This window comes from Alosa sapidissima, chromosome 22 (assembly GCF_018492685.1).
Source record: "Alosa sapidissima isolate fAloSap1 chromosome 22, fAloSap1.pri, whole genome shotgun sequence".
NCBI lineage: Eukaryota > Metazoa > Chordata > Actinopteri > Clupeiformes > Clupeidae > Alosa > Alosa sapidissima.
In genome coordinates, this window is record NC_055978.1 from 21709606 (window position 1) to 21725536 (window position 15931).

Genomic DNA, 15931 nt, shown 5'->3' on the forward strand with positions numbered 1-15931 from the left:
ATACAAAATTGTTGAACTAGTTATCAAATTCTGTCACAATGCTGTAGAATTGCAAAGAGCATACTGTAAAAATGTATTCAGTGTCTTGTACTTACTTACTCCCCTAATGTGTAACTTTACTGTAGTTTTCAAATGGCTGTACAAGTACTGTATAGTGCTGTCTTGAGCATGTTCAGGTAGTGTCACCGAGTTCTGACCTTTTTTTGCATTGGAAAACACTGAGAGAACTGTCATAATAAAAACATGACAAAGCCATTTTACTATCTTGTTCATAAATGATGGTGTCAAGACTTCTCATTTTGATGACACTGACAGTTTCATTGACATAAATACTTGCTTTTGAGGAATGGACTATCCATTTTGAGCAAGTGACATGCTTTTGCAGGTCATCCACTAGGTTTTGCAGTTTGCACTAATTGTTTTGAGAAATGCACTAACTGCTGTGCAAATGTTAATAGTGATGTGAGAAAAGCACCAAGGCGACTGAGAGAAACTGTAATACAGAGTGGCAAGGCTCTCCATAGACGGGCTCTGGTAGCTACTAGTATTTCTTACTGCAGCTTCTTCTGCTGTGTAACGTAGTTAGCTTTAGTGGCCCTTCTGTGACGTCACATTGTCGCGCTACTGGTCGGGTGCGTCGAGTATGTGGGACGTAAGGTCAGGGTGTTACCATGGTCAGCTCTGCATAATGTTGCACTATGCCATGCTCTGCATCACAGCTCTTATAGTTCTTGGTTAGCTTTTCTATTTCATCCTCTTCGGTCCATAAATGTGATTTCTTAGCCACTTTAATCCGAGAAAGGCATCACATGTGTAATTTCCATCCCTTTGATTGCACACATGCACGCTTTTTGTGTTACTCAAAAAGGAAAAAAATGGCAGTACAGTAGAGGAACAAAAAAATCATGGAAGGGAGCACATTAATTGTATATAAATAGAAGAGCAAATCTTCCTCTTCCCTGGAAAGCCAAACTCCAAACTACTGCATTCCAATGCCTCACTGAAATCATCAGTGTCAGATTAACTGAGCCCCTTGTAGCGACAGCTCCGGAGCAAAGCTCTGTGCTGGATGAGGAAGCTAAAAATGTCATTTTAATGTATTTATTTGGGATCAGGAATGCATGGCTCCAGTACGTCACTATAGGTTTAGTGGCTCTAAGGCCAAAAACGCAACATTTTTTCGCTACATCAAAAAAAAAAAAAAAAAAAAAAGGCTAAGGCATGAAAGTTGAAATATTCTGTTTTTTTTTTGTTTTTGTTTTTTAAACTGAGAAACAACTGTGTGTTTTGGGTATAGTTTTTTCTAACAGAATCACTGGACAAAACTATCCGCGCAATACTGTCTCAAGCGGGCCGGTGAGCCAGCAATGTTCTGTTGCCCGAGGTCAAGCAAAGGAATAAGGACGTGTCGCTGTCCTTAGTGCTGAAATCCGCCTTTGTCCCGCACGGCATTTCTTGAACTACATTTCCTCCCATGCGTGACAGTGCTGAATGGATGGGTTAAAAAATAAAACAATGACATTGAAAAGAGACATCAGTTAATATTTCCCCTCATGAACACAGCATTATCTAAACCCATCTGAAAGGTTGTCAAGGTCTGGATTATAGGTCTAGGCCTATGCTATGCAAATGTTAGGAAATTCCGAGGCAAGAGGCACTAATCTAATGAAATTCATCACGAGGACAACATCCGTTTCCTTTTTTGTGAATGTCATAGGCGACATTGCCACTGAGTGAATAAACTCTGAGATGTGGCTCAGTTGTGGGCTGTCTTTCTTAAAAACCGAACTTTTCAGACTTTCTAGAGATGTGTCAGAGCAGATCGATTACTGTAGCTCTGAACTAATGGGAAGTTTCCCCTGATATCTCCGTGATATTAAAATATATTCCCGTGGTTTAAATGATAATGTTTAAAAATGTAAAATATGTCCAAGATGATATATCATTATCTCGAGCTACACCCTCAACGCAATGATTTTTCTTAATAGGTGCAATAATTATAAGCTCTGCTTTCCAGTTTCGAAACTGAGAACGAGTCAAAGCTCAGCAGCGTAAAATCTCCGTTTATTAGGATATTACTCTAGACGAGTTTATCCTGATTCGTCCTTCCCCTACTCACTCAGGCATAACAAAGAAATGAAAATGTCACAGTCCATATTCTGCCATATTCTGACTAGAAAGGTTGCAAGCTTTACTCTTTGTATAACTCCACTTTACATTCCATGCTAATCAAATCGAGACTGAACATCTTGGGGGGGGGGGAGCTGACGTAGAGCATTACAGTGTTTCTGACAGAAAACAGTCACAAAGGCAGTAACAGGTCGAGAGAATTCAATGTGCAAATGTTGCGTGATTTTGTTGGAATCCTATTTATCGCAGCAATTTCCCCTCTCCTGAGTGCAAATGCAGCATTAGGCGGAGCACACCCACACACAGCGAGAGAGCTGATGTTTCTCTACCGTACGTGCCTAAATTAAATGATGCTGGTGTTTGCACAGCTAGAGTGTTGGTGTTAGTTTCATCGCCGCAGCAGTCACACTATCGTCGCTTGATATGTATATGTTCATGCCACCAGGACAGGACAGGTTTGCGCACCACCTGTGTCCGCAAAATAGGAGTGCACACACACAACACAACCCACACGCGCGCACACACAACAGTGACGGCTTGCCTCGCACATTTTTTACGTTGTTTTTGTGGTGTGGAAGGCACTTGTGGCAACCTGTGTTAGTGCAGCCTGTCTGCATTGCGTCGAAACCCCCTTCCCCGCCTCTCTCTTCCACTCTCTCTCTCTCTCTCTCTCTCGCCCCCCACATCTGTGTCTCCCTCTCTGCATGTGTGTGTGTGTGTGTCTGTGTGAGTGTGTGTGTGCGTGTGAGTGGAAATTTGAAACACAACATGGTTAGGACTGCTATTTTCTCTCCCACTGACTTGCAATCGATTCCTGCTGCCACGTTTTCATTGACACCAACTGTTCATCAGTCGAACCGTGTGAACAGCGCGTGTTTGAGAGGATACCGCATCGGAAATCTCCATGACCGCTGTTGACACAGCCAAACGGGAATCGCTCGCTGCTTTCTGCTGATGCGGCAGTGCCGCGAGATACACACTGTGCTTTTATTGCCCCCTAATGTATTCAGTCCACTCAGTCGCACCATCATATTTTCTCGTGGCCAACAGCACATGACGCTGGGAGAGGCGACGGTCAAAGAAGCAAAAGGATATCTTGGTGTTGGATCCGGTGTGTCGCGCGCTACCGCTTGCGTTGCCGCAGTTGTTGGGGCATGGTTTTAAACGGTCCGTCTCAAGACTTAAGTCTTTCGAGGTAAAAAAAAAAGAGGCTTTTACTGGTACTGCACGGCTACTCCGGACTCCTCTGGAATACTATCGATGCGAGAATTGCCGCTGGATGTTCACAAAGACAATATAGCCTATGAATATTTCAGGAGAGCTCATAGTGCGCAGCGCGCTGTAAAGTGATATCCATATTAAAACAGAGAAGGGAGAAGTTCTTACGGTGGCCAGAGCGTGTACCGAAGAGGGGCAAATCGCAAGCACACAGGGGTCCTCTCCAATTAAATACAAGGTAAGTAATATCGTGTTATTACTTCACAGTGTGGGATCAGTGTCCAGATTTGATACAGCCATACAATATAACCATTTTGTCTTAACGGCTGCGCTGGAATGCGCTGTGAGCAGTGTGCGCAAATGGGGTGGGCAGTGTACTGAAACTTGAAAATTGAGGACATGATTTCTTCATTTGCTTTAAGCGCACATATGTGATTTGTTCGATGATCAATTCGCGCTGATGTATTACTGCAAATAGAACGCGTTCAAAATTACAAAATATAAAACTGCTGAACTTGCAAAGATTTCTCTCTCTCTCTCTCTACCCCCCTCTTCTCTATCCTGTTCTCTCTCTCTCTCTAGGTGACAGACCAGACGAAGCATTTGCAGCAGTGTGTGTGTGGGAAGAGTGAAGCAATGGTCGACTCGGAGCAGAAGACCGTGCTGGAGCCCAACTGAGGCGTAGCAGGCTCGCTCCTCCGCTGGTGTCACACGCACAAAGTGTGGGATCCGGAGGGAGACGGCACGGGGAACTGAATGCCTGCTCGGCCGACCTCAGCATCTCCTGAAGCGTCGTCAGCCCCGTGTCCACAATGACCGTGGTGGCTGGAGATAACATGGACGAGGCGGCCACTCTCCCGGGGCACCCGCAGGACACGTACCCCCCGGACCACGAGGACCACGAATGCTGCGAGAGAGTCGTGATAAACATATCAGGACTGCGCTTCGAGACCCAGCTCAAGACCCTCGCACAGTTTCCGGAAACGCTTCTGGGCAACCCGAAGAAAAGAATGCGGTATTTTGATCCGTTACGAAACGAATATTTCTTTGACAGAAATCGGCCAAGTTTTGACGCTATTCTCTATTACTATCAGTCTGGGGGCAGACTAAGGAGACCCGTCAACGTACCCCTGGATATGTTTTCGGAGGAGATAAAGTTTTATGAACTTGGGGTTGAGGCCATGGAGAAATTCAGAGAGGATGAGGGGTTTATACGAGAGGAGGAGCGCCCACTTCCAGAGAATGAGTTTCAGCGCCAAATCTGGCTGCTTTTTGAACACCCTGAAAGTTCTGGGCCGGCACGGGGAATTGCTATTGTGTCGGTAATGGTCATTCTAATCTCAATTGTCATCTTTTGCTTGGAGACATTACCTGAACTGAAGGAGGACCCAAAGGGTAGATTCCAAACAATAGGGAACACCACCTTCTTCTACAAACCAAATATTCTCACCGACCCCTTCTTCATTGTGGAGACCCTGTGTATCATCTGGTTCTCGTTTGAACTGATTGTGCGCTTTTTTGCCTGTCCCAGCAAAGCAGCATACTTTAAAAATATGATGAATACCATAGATTTAGTGTCCATCATACCATATTTTATCACACTGGGCACGGAGCTGGCAGATGACCCAGGCGATATAAAAGCACAGGAGGCCAAAGCCGGCGGAGAGGCCACATCTCTAGCCATCCTCCGAGTTATCCGTCTAGTGAGGGTGTTCAGGATCTTCAAGCTGTCGAGACACTCCAAGGGGCTTCAGATATTGGGACAAACCTTGAAAGCCAGTATGCGAGAGCTGGGACTGCTTATATTCTTTCTGTTCATCGGCGTCATTTTGTTCTCCAGCGCGGTATACTTTGCAGAGGCCGAGGAGAAGGAGTCCTATTTCACCAGCATCCCAGACGCATTCTGGTGGGCGGTGGTGTCAATGACCACTGTGGGCTATGGGGACATGTACCCCGTGACCATTGGTGGAAAGATTGTGGGCTCTCTGTGCGCTATTGCCGGCGTGCTGACCATCGCTCTGCCGGTGCCAGTCATCGTGTCCAACTTCAACTATTTCTACCACCGAGAGACTGAGGGAGAAGAGCAAGCTCAGCTCCTAAACGTGAGCAACCCCAACATCCCGTCCGACTCGAATTCGAGTCGACGCAGCTCGTCCATCGTCAGTAAGTCGGAATACATGGAAATAGACGAGGACATAAACAACAGCATCGACAATTTCCGAGATGCAAACCTCAGAACTGGTAACTGCACGGTTGCCAATCAGAACTGTGTGAACCGAGGAAAGCTCCTAACGGATGTGTAGGACTGCGCATAGAACCCAACCTTAAACGCACACCTGGGGATCCCTACCCTCAACTGTACATAGTGTTTTAATACAACTTGAATGCTTTATTGACGTCAATGCGTTCTTGCATTGCATTTATGAGGGAAAAAAAACATGAACCACGAACCAAGAGAGTATTTATACCGCTGAGGTTGAAGGAATCGACAATATCATCTGCCTGATTCGAGAGTGGGATAGTTCAAAACACAATCAAAGACATCGTTTGATATCTTTTGTTTGACCACTCAGACAAAATCGAGTACATCGGGCACCCCCTAATGATTGTCACACATTTTGACAAGCGGTGCAAAACAGTGAAAGGTTGGAAACGGCCGAGCGTGGATTACAGGTCAACTTCTCTGTGTTGCACAATGCACCCCTTTAGAAGTCTTGCACCTGCTGCACCTGCAGATGCATCGACCAGTGTGGTTTGCTTTCGATGGATGAATACTTGAGCTCAACGGATCAGCAACGCACCTTATCCAGAGGTTGAGGGTGGTGGAGGCGGGGAGGAGGTCCTCCCGCTGATATTTCACACCGGATTGGCGAGGCGGTTCTTGTCTGGAAGACATCTGCAATGCTGCTACTTCTTTCCCGCAGATGCTAACTTAAATCTTGTCCCGTAGGGTACAATGCCATGAGAGGGTAGAACGTCAAAAGATAGCTTGATTTTTAGCATGTTGAAATACTCTTTGTTTTAAATTACGGCATGCGCTAGACTTTACCTCATGAATCTGCCCCACCCCTTTCTTAATAGGACTACTTAATTTTTGCCCTTTTTATTATCATTTTGAGACTTCAAGCCCTCAATATTTGAGTTCTCTCTCATTTTGCTTTTCACCAAAAGTGCACTGGCTATTTAAGTTGTGAATAATTTAAAAGCATTTAAGTGCTGAATGTTCATTCTTAAGGGAATAGTTCTGTTTTTTTTTTCTTCACAAAATCATAGCATGTGAAATACTAAGCATTATGGCATAATTGACAGAGGTACTATGTATCTAGGTATATACATTGTATAATGCATGATGCCAGTATTAAACATATTGGGGACTGAAAGGGCCCATGGCAGGAATCACCCAGTCATTAAGGAAGTTGATGATGCCTGGTATACTTGCCTGGGTGGTGTGGGGGATGACACTGAGGAAAATAACTTAATTTGTCCAACAACAAAACAAAACAAAACAATACAAAAAGCTAAACCTTTTTTATACTCAAACTGCCCACAGCTCTGCACGGTATAGACAGTAGTACGGCGAACAGACAGTTGCAGAACATGGACGCAGCTCCTAGTGTCACAGCTGAGCCATAGTATAAATTATGGACTTATAACATGAACCGGATTCGAGTTCTTTATTCTCCTTTCATTTTGAAAAAAAGAAAAAAAAACAACAACACACGTTGGTTTGTAATCAGCCAGACCATCTTGGTACTCGTGTCCATGCATGCTTTATGATGACAAAGACAACAACAACAACAACAACAACAGCAAAATGGCAACTGATTATAAAATGACTTACGTAGTGCCTTTAATCCTCTATAACACATAAAGACTGTCAAGTGCCTCCCTGTACAATAGCATCAAGTAGATACAGATAAGTACAGAATCTCTTCACCTGCTGTAGGAGGCACTCTGAACACATCTGTAATCTCCTGACTGAGGGGTTTGGGGGGGGGGGGGGGAATAGATCATCGATTCTACAAGCAGGCTCCAGGGGAGGAGGGCATGTGGTCATATTTAGAAACAGTGTGGGAAGAGCAGGGCAAGGCGCAAGGCCGTGGCCAACCAAAAGGTTGGACAAAACGTGAGGGAAAAATATGTATACACACACATCTAAGCATCCATGCAAGCAAACACATACACACACTTACACACACACACAAGCTCACACATATGTACATGCAAGCACACACAGACATACATATGAGAACGGATAGTGTGATCGCAACCCCAAACCCCCTCTCTGCGAACCATGGTGTTTTAGATCTTGGGACTTAAGCCCTCCTACACCTTGTACATAGGCCTAAAATATAGAGGAAAAAAATAACTAGGAAAAACAACCTAATTATCATCATGAGTACATTAACATTTTGACATTTGTTTAGTTTTCGTTCTGCCATAACAAGCCTTTTATTTTAAGTTTGTCTACCTCAGTGTATTGATCATTTAGTCAGTGCGCATCATTCAAAGTACTAACTGTTCAGCTAAATATACTTCCAATGACATTATACTGCCACCTTTGCTTTCGTAAGTCAACTGATCCGATACTAACCTTTTTGGGGGGATTGGAAGAAAGACTGAAAAGCTCTCCCGGCATGAATGCCATCGGGAGATGATTACTTAACAAGCCGGCTGCAATTCTAGCAAAGTAAACTGCCAGTGTCTACATTCCACCTGGGGACGTTCGTGTCGGTCAGGCCAGTGAGGTCACTTCCTGTAAAGGTGTGGCCTGGCATGTTCAGTGGTTTTGGATGGTAACAGAAGGAGAATTGGGCTGCTTGGGTGACAACGCTGAAACATTAAGCTGAGCGTGTGTGCGTGTTCCTTTCACTATGGCATGCTTTTAGTGGAGGACACATTTCTTATTTACCTGGTTGAGAGTGCAAACCGTTTGGCAACTGCCTCAGCAAGAAGGACAGAGATAATGTGAGGGTCACTGGGCATGCGAGGTGGTATTTAAGTACTAGATGAGGGATATTCCCCCGCACAGTAACAGTCACTTAGTTAAGACTTTGCAAAGGAAGAATATAATGTGGTTCAAGGCCAGACTACCTTGCAAGTGCAATAAAAGGCACATTAATGCACAGTTTATACGGGATACCTCTCACATCTGTTATATCACTTTTTCCACCTAACCAACAAACTGCACTTAAGCTTGCAAATTAATATGGCACAAAAAGAATGCATGTATTTTTACATGCAGTTCACCTATATCTTAACAAGAAGAACTGCATTTTGTAATGCACTACTGCGCGATGACACCCAATTCTTCCTTGGAGAAAACCCCAATATGAATTCAAACAATGACAGATCTAAAGTAGTAAATCTAAAGGCAGGAAAACTGATTTTCTACGTCCAAAGTTGCTTTCATATGATTTACGTCCATAGCACTTTTTCAATTAGGATGTTTGAAATGAAAGAGCCAAAACGAAGCCAAAATTCTTCCAAATTAGTCCCATTAGATTGACATCCCATTTGTAACATTTCATTTTTTCAGTATTGAAAGTAATGGTTGGCTGACTTTGGTCTGTCTGTAGATTACACCCGTCCTCTAACTGTTGTAGTGAAGGCCTGGATCTGTTCATTGTCTATTGTGTCAACGAAGAGTATTCCTTCTTTTTACACTGCCAGCTCAAGCATGTTGGCCATGTACTCTAACACTCATAAGACCGTAGGTATCCGATGAGTGGGAAGCAACCCTTTAAACTTACTATTGGGCATTGTAATGACCTGTAATCTGCTGTCTGTGGCATGGTCAAACTTGCACAGTCCAGTGCTATGCATTCAAATCAGCACTGGGTTCAACTGCAGTATTTAGAACATAGGCAGATTTTCTATTGGGGCAAGAGAAAAGAAAGGGCATATGTCTTTTATATGATTATATAATTGTTATCATTGTTTTTTTTAAATGCAGTTGTCAAGATCAGGGTGGCAGGGATATTAGTTAGTCATTCTGCATTTCTTTCCCCTGAGCACAGTAGGCCAAAGTTGAAGACATATCTAAAGTTTTGTAACCTTACACATCTCAAGGGACCAAATGTACCAATATCTGTTTCGTATCTTTATTATTTGGAATTATGTATGGGTTACGAGGAATGGGAGAAGTGCAATTAGACTTGAAGCCACTAAGACAGACTCTGTCCTATTGAAAAGCACAGTTTTTGAAAGAAAAAAAAAAAAAATGCTGTAACATGAATCTTTAGACACTTACTTTTGCAAATGATGAGGGTTTATTGTGCCAGGAAAGTATGACATGCCAGAGAGACTGTGAAGGTCGCTAATGGTCAAACCTGTGAGCTATGAGTTATCAGTGATTGATTGCTTTGGCTTACTTCTGGCCTGAGAGGCTTATATATTTATAGTCACTTGATGAAAGCTGATAGAAATGTTGAAAAGTAGACAGAAGTTTGCCAAGAGTTTGAGCGTGCTTACAAGAGAATGAAATCATGCTGGTGTTTTCCCGTGGATTGAGATGTTGAAAGCCTCAGTTTTTCGTCTGACCGTCTGTGTCCATGAATCACAGTGACTTACTGAACAAAACAAATGTATAATGTCTCAAGACTCATGCGACATTTTTAACCTATGTATGCGATTTCCATTTTTTTTGTGAGTGAATTTCAAAACAGAGCCATGAGAACAATTGTAAAGAAAAAAAACAAAGCAAAACAAAACAAAAAATACATTATTAATAATATGTACATGATTAAGCGAAGCACACACATGTGCTTTTACTATTTAAGAAAAAAAAATCTGTTTTTTACTGAATGGGACAGATAGTTTATTATAAGGCACTCATGATCATCCAGTAGGACAGCATTCGTTCATATTGTGGTTCACTTAAAGGCCTCATTCAGCTTCTTTTGAGACTGCATGTCAGTGGAGAACTGCATGATCTAAAGCCATTCAAATGAAATAACTATACCGTGGCTGTGTCATTAATCATCTGCTTGCTTCAGTCATTACCACTGCCCCAATTATTATTATTATTATTATTATTATTATTATTATTATTATTATTATTATTATTATTAATTATTCAGGTACTTGCCTTGATCACAGTCTACATGGTTCACAAATTATAAGATGATTTATTATACAAATAAGTTTTTTTTTGATTGAGCAGTGAATAAATAAAATTCTGTTTTACTCAAAACTATAAGCAAAGATATAAACACACAAACTGACATATAAACACACACACACACACACACACACACACACACACACACACACACACACACACACACACACACACACACACACACACACCAACCAACAAACAAACAAACAAACTTTCTGACAAGCAAGCCATTGCACACAATTGTGCTCAGTCTTTTTTTCTCCCCATAACAGGTATATGAGTTCCATATATGAGCTACTAGGGATCACAAGAGAGACTCTTATCTCACTCATTAGAAACCAGTCTGTCTGTCAGCATTGGTTGTTTGGATGTTGCTACTACCTTCTGCTGTACGTACGTACTTATGTTTTCCATGTTGTATGTTATTTATTGTCGACATGCATTCAGGGTTTTGCTGCAGTATGCAACGTTTTTTGTCACACGCTGGTAAAGGCATAGTGTGATCTATGCAAGGCTGTTCATTCTGTCTGTCTCATCAATTCAGCGTATATAGCATCCATCTCAATAAATTTGAAGTTCTGGCGAAAAATCTGACTGATGCTGGCTTCTCTGTATCAACTGAGCATGTTTTTAAGAGCTATTGAGACTAAGATGATTTTGACAAACAAAATAGTCACAAACATATACTGTTATTACACCCACTACACCATAAGCACTATAATAGATAATAGTTATAATAGCTAATTTTGGCAGCCTAAAGGCCTATTCACACCAAAGATTTGTGATGAGATGAGCTGCAACATTCTATAAACCAGAAACTTGCTGCAACGTTCTAAAACCTTGCAACTGCGACTAGACATGGTGGATGTTTTGTGACGGCTTGCAACGACGTGCAACATCTAATTCACACCGCTGCAACTCCTTTCTGCAACGGTTTAGTCTCGTTGCGAATCTTTGGTGTGAATTGGGCCTAAGAGGCTTTGTGACATCATGAAAAAATACAGAGACTTTAACTTTCCTTTCAGAAGGGCATAGATACCTCCTAAAAAAGTTAACTACTACATTTTACTAAACAGAATCTTTTCCTTTACCCTTACAAGAGCCATCTTTAACTCATCACAAATATCAGTGCAGTGATGCACAATTAGGTTTCTCCATTCAATACTCAATTGTGCTAAAATCAATTTCTGCATTTCTCTACTGAAAAGTACCATAATGCTTCAGTGATATGATATGATATTAGATCAGATGAAATGGTTTGCTGATACCGTGCCTTTGGTTTGACATTGTGTGCTGCTCAGTGCTGCTCAATCAGTGACAAGTCACATGGTACAAAATTGAGGGTTTTGCACAGAGCAGTGTGTGTGTGTGTGTGTGTGTGTGTGTGTGTGTGTGTGTGTGTGTGTGTGTGTGTGTGTGTGTCAATAGACTGAGAAACATCTGTATCCATCGCAGCCCCTGTGTGGATGGTAAACTGCATGGACTTCAAAGACACGCCTTAATCACTCCTGTCTCGGGCGCTAAAAAAGCACTGCACCAGAGGACAGAGTGACTGCGCAGACACACGCCAGTCACTCAGCGCCTGTCACAACGCAGAGTGCACGGGACAAATCAAAATGACTATACTGGATGATGATTATACTGGAGACTGCTGAAGTGTGTGAAGAGAGGAGTGATTTAGCACGAGAACGCACTACTACTGGTTTCTCTTGCTCTGCAAGCCAGAACTCCCAATACAGTTACCGCTTTTAGAAACAATCTCGTGATTTGATTATTTTGCTTTATTCATCAAACCATCACTGGGAGACATGGTACGTGCTCTTGCACAGCAGATACATAATACCAAATTATACAACAGATATTTTCAATCTAATTAGCCTTCAAAATGGTCTAGCTAAGTGACTGTACAGAGTAGAGTGCAGGCCTCCTCTCCCAGCCTTAGATAACACAGTGCTATACTAAGGATGTTCTGCTCAGACAAGCACACAGGGATGATTTAGAGGTTAGTGGTTAGTGATGCTGCATCCGAGCAAAAAGACAAAAAATCCTCTAAATAATGCAGCCTTCATTGGCTGTAGCTGAAGCACACAATCTCACTGCATCAGAATCACTCTCTCTCCTCTCTCTCTCCCTCTCCCTGTTCCGATAATGCGGTGCTCCTATCTCATCCACCCACACACACACATACACACACACACACACGCACACACACACACACACACACACACACAAAAGCAAACATACACGACACACGTGCGTGAGCACACACACACATGCCACCACACACACACACACACACACACACACACACACACACACACACACACACACACACTCAGCCTACTATAACTGATGTTTAAAATAGTCCGGCATGAGAAGCCTGCCTGTGGGATGAGTTCCTGCTGCGGATCATTAGTCTTGCTGTCGTAACGTGGCCTGGAAAACTCTGGCCCACACATCTCCTTTTAGGACTGATCCCAGATCTGTAGGGACCCCACCTTCAGCGGGCCACTCCAGTTTCACCCCTGCCAAGGCATCGCACAGACGGACCTGATCTGGGGCCTGTGACTTTTCACTGCCGCCTCAGTGAAGTGGCTCTTGGCTGATCCTGGCGATCCTAGCAGCCAGGGATAAATTGCTGGATGAGGAATTCCACCTCTACAACCCGGCAGGGGCATTGATCTGAGGTTACACCGTGTCCATTTGTTTTGGAACCCAACGGGCCATTAATCAAAGCCTGACAAGCACTCACAGGACAAAAACAGGAGCCACTCAGATGATTGCAGAAGCACATGGGAGAGGGCAGAGGGGCTGGTACTAAGTTCTAGACTGACAGGCCAAAAGGCCTATGGCCTTAATGTAGCGAAACGTGACAAGAACCAATGTATGATGAATACATAATTCATACTGTATGTACTCTTGACTCTAATGGTCTTCTTGGAGGATAATTATATCATGTGGGGAAACAGAATGACACAGACAAATAAGACACAAGAAGGAGTTGAGGGGGGGGGGGGTGAGAAGAGAGAGATCAAGTGAGAATAGATATGAGAGTGATGGGAGAAAAAGACATAGAGAGAGAGAGAGAGAGAGAGAGAGAGAGAGAGAGAGAGAGAGAGAGAGAGAGAGAGGAACTGCAGCCGGAGGACACACACGCCGCAGCCTGTGAGTCACACGCACGCCCATCTCGGGTCGACGTGCCCGACCTCCGAGTGTGTGTCAACGCCCCCTCAAGCTCTACCGAAAGGCAGGTACACATGTGTGAGGGGGTGCCTCAGTGTGTGTGTGTGTGTATGTGTGTGTGTGTGTGTGTGTGTGTTTGTGTGTGTGTAAGTGTGTGTGTGTTTGTGTGTGTGTGTGTGTGTGAGTGTGTGTGTGTATGTGTGTGTGTGTCTGCTAAAAATCTTAGCCCTCTTGCATAGCCCACTTTTGCTGGAAATGTGGCTGAGCTTACTGTAAGCTATGCAGCTCCAGCCACCGTTATATGTGTGTGTGTGTGTGTGTGTGTGTGTGTGTGTGTGAGACTGATATCGTTGATAAATCTCCTCACGAGCAGAGCAGGCAGCACTGCAAGAGCATGACTCAGAGCATAGCTATTTTTCGCCCGGCTCCAAGAATAAAACGACGACGACGGCTTCGAGAACTTAGCAGCACCATCTCGCACACTGTCACAGCCGCTCTGCACATGCGGCGTAAAATGAACGCCTCGCTTCGTTGAAACATAGCGTACGTAGTGTAGCTAAAGACTCTGCCTCTTTGCATTCACTTGGAATCCTACCTCGGCGTGTCTATCACTCACTTTGGTCAGCTATCTTGCGGTTGCCTGTGTCCAGCCATGAGTGGATGTGGGATTGCAAGTCGGCTGAGGCTGTTGCTTTAATCCTTACACACACACTAACGGACACACACACACACACACACACACACACACACACACAGAGAAAGACACACACACACACAGAGACACACACACACACACACACACACACACACAGAGAGAGAGAAAGACACACACACACAGACACACACGCGCCGTCTGCCACTGATGGGCCTCTCTGCAGCCACTCTGTGGTCTAAGTGAGAGAAGCGGCCAGCAGTGTCCTCCGCTTCCCCCTGCCCTGGGTTCCCCTTCTGGAGGGAGTCAGGGGAAGGCAGGGCAGAGGTCACACATGTCTCTCCCTCTCCCTCTCCCCCTCCCTCACTCCCTCTCCCTCTCTATCTTTCTTCTCTCTTTTTCTCTCTCCCTCTTTCTTTCCCTGACCACTGTGTCCGAGTGGCCTATCGGTCTGGGGGGAAAGGACACAACAGAGACACAGCCGAGGCAAGTTATATTTACCCAGACGTGGCCGAGGCGAGTCGCACAGGCTTGCCTGCCCGCTCCTGCTTTCGCGCCGTCAATCATGGGAACATATGTCCACATGGGGCCAGATGGAGCCGCTGTAATTGGGCTCTGGCTTTACAGTGCACCAGGAGAGAGACAGAGAGAGAGAGGGGGGGGGGGAGTGAGTGTGTGAGAGAGACAGTGTGTGTGTGTGTGTGTGTGTGTGTGAGAGAGAGAGAGAGAGAGAGAAAGAGAGAGACAGGGAGAGGAGAGGACAACAAGAGAGAGTGCATCAGTGCAAGTGACAGAGAAAGGAAGTCAATGTGTATGACATAGAGAAAGGGTAGGATAATGTCAATTGAATGTGTGTGTGTGTATGTGTGTGAGAGAGAGAGAGAGACAGAGAGAGGGAGAGAGAGAGATTGTGTGTACATGCATGTGTGTATGTGTGTGTGTATTTGTGTTTAAACAGAAAGGAAAAGAGGAGGAGAGACAGAGAGCGCCTGGGAGCTATAGCAGCAAAAAACCCAAAGAGGAGGAGGGAGAACTTCCCAGAGGAAGAAAGCATTGTGGGGGACAGAAACAGCAGAGAGAGCAAAAGAGAGAGAGAGAGAGAGAGAGAGAGAGAGAGAGAGAGAGAGAGAGAGAGAGAGAGAGAGAGAGAGAGAGAGAGAGAGAGAGAGAGAACTCAATCCCCTGACACACATACTGTAGGTCACCGACCAAATCTTCACTCGCATTTCTCCTAAACTGGCCCCTGAGGAAACAAATAAAAACATCAAAGCAGCACCTCTCCTCCTCCTCCTCCTCTGCACCTTCTCCTCTGTACCTCTCCTCCCCCTCCTCCTCTGCACCTTCTCCTCTGCACCTCTCCTCCCCCTCCTCCTCTGCACCACTGAGGCAAGTACTGGTATGGTATGAAAAAGGACGACAAAATGGAGCATTTCTACTCGCTTGCTTACTTGACAACTTTAGCCTACTTAAGATCATAGCACAGCGTCGCGATAGAGCACACGTTTGGTCTGCTTCACAAGATGTTATGTGTGACAACTAGGGTCTGGATACCAACACACACAAACGTACAGTACATAAACATACTAATGTACACAGATATAGAGAAACAACTATACACAGACCAC

The 15931-nt window shown here is 44.3% G+C and overlaps 1 protein-coding gene across 1 annotated transcript; it reads left to right on the forward strand.

The window, feature by feature from the left end:
* The first annotated feature begins 2801 nt into the window (after positions 1-2801).
* Positions 2802-7152, forward strand: kcna1b (potassium voltage-gated channel, shaker-related subfamily, member 1b). The gene is made up of 2 exons (XM_042079175.1): positions 2802-3586; positions 3931-7152. The coding sequence occupies exon 2, from the start codon at positions 4161-4163 to the stop codon at positions 5649-5651; it is 1491 nt and encodes a 496-aa protein (XP_041935109.1). The 5' UTR covers positions 2802-3586; positions 3931-4160; the 3' UTR covers positions 5652-7152.
* Positions 7153-15931: the final 8779 nt, after the last annotated feature.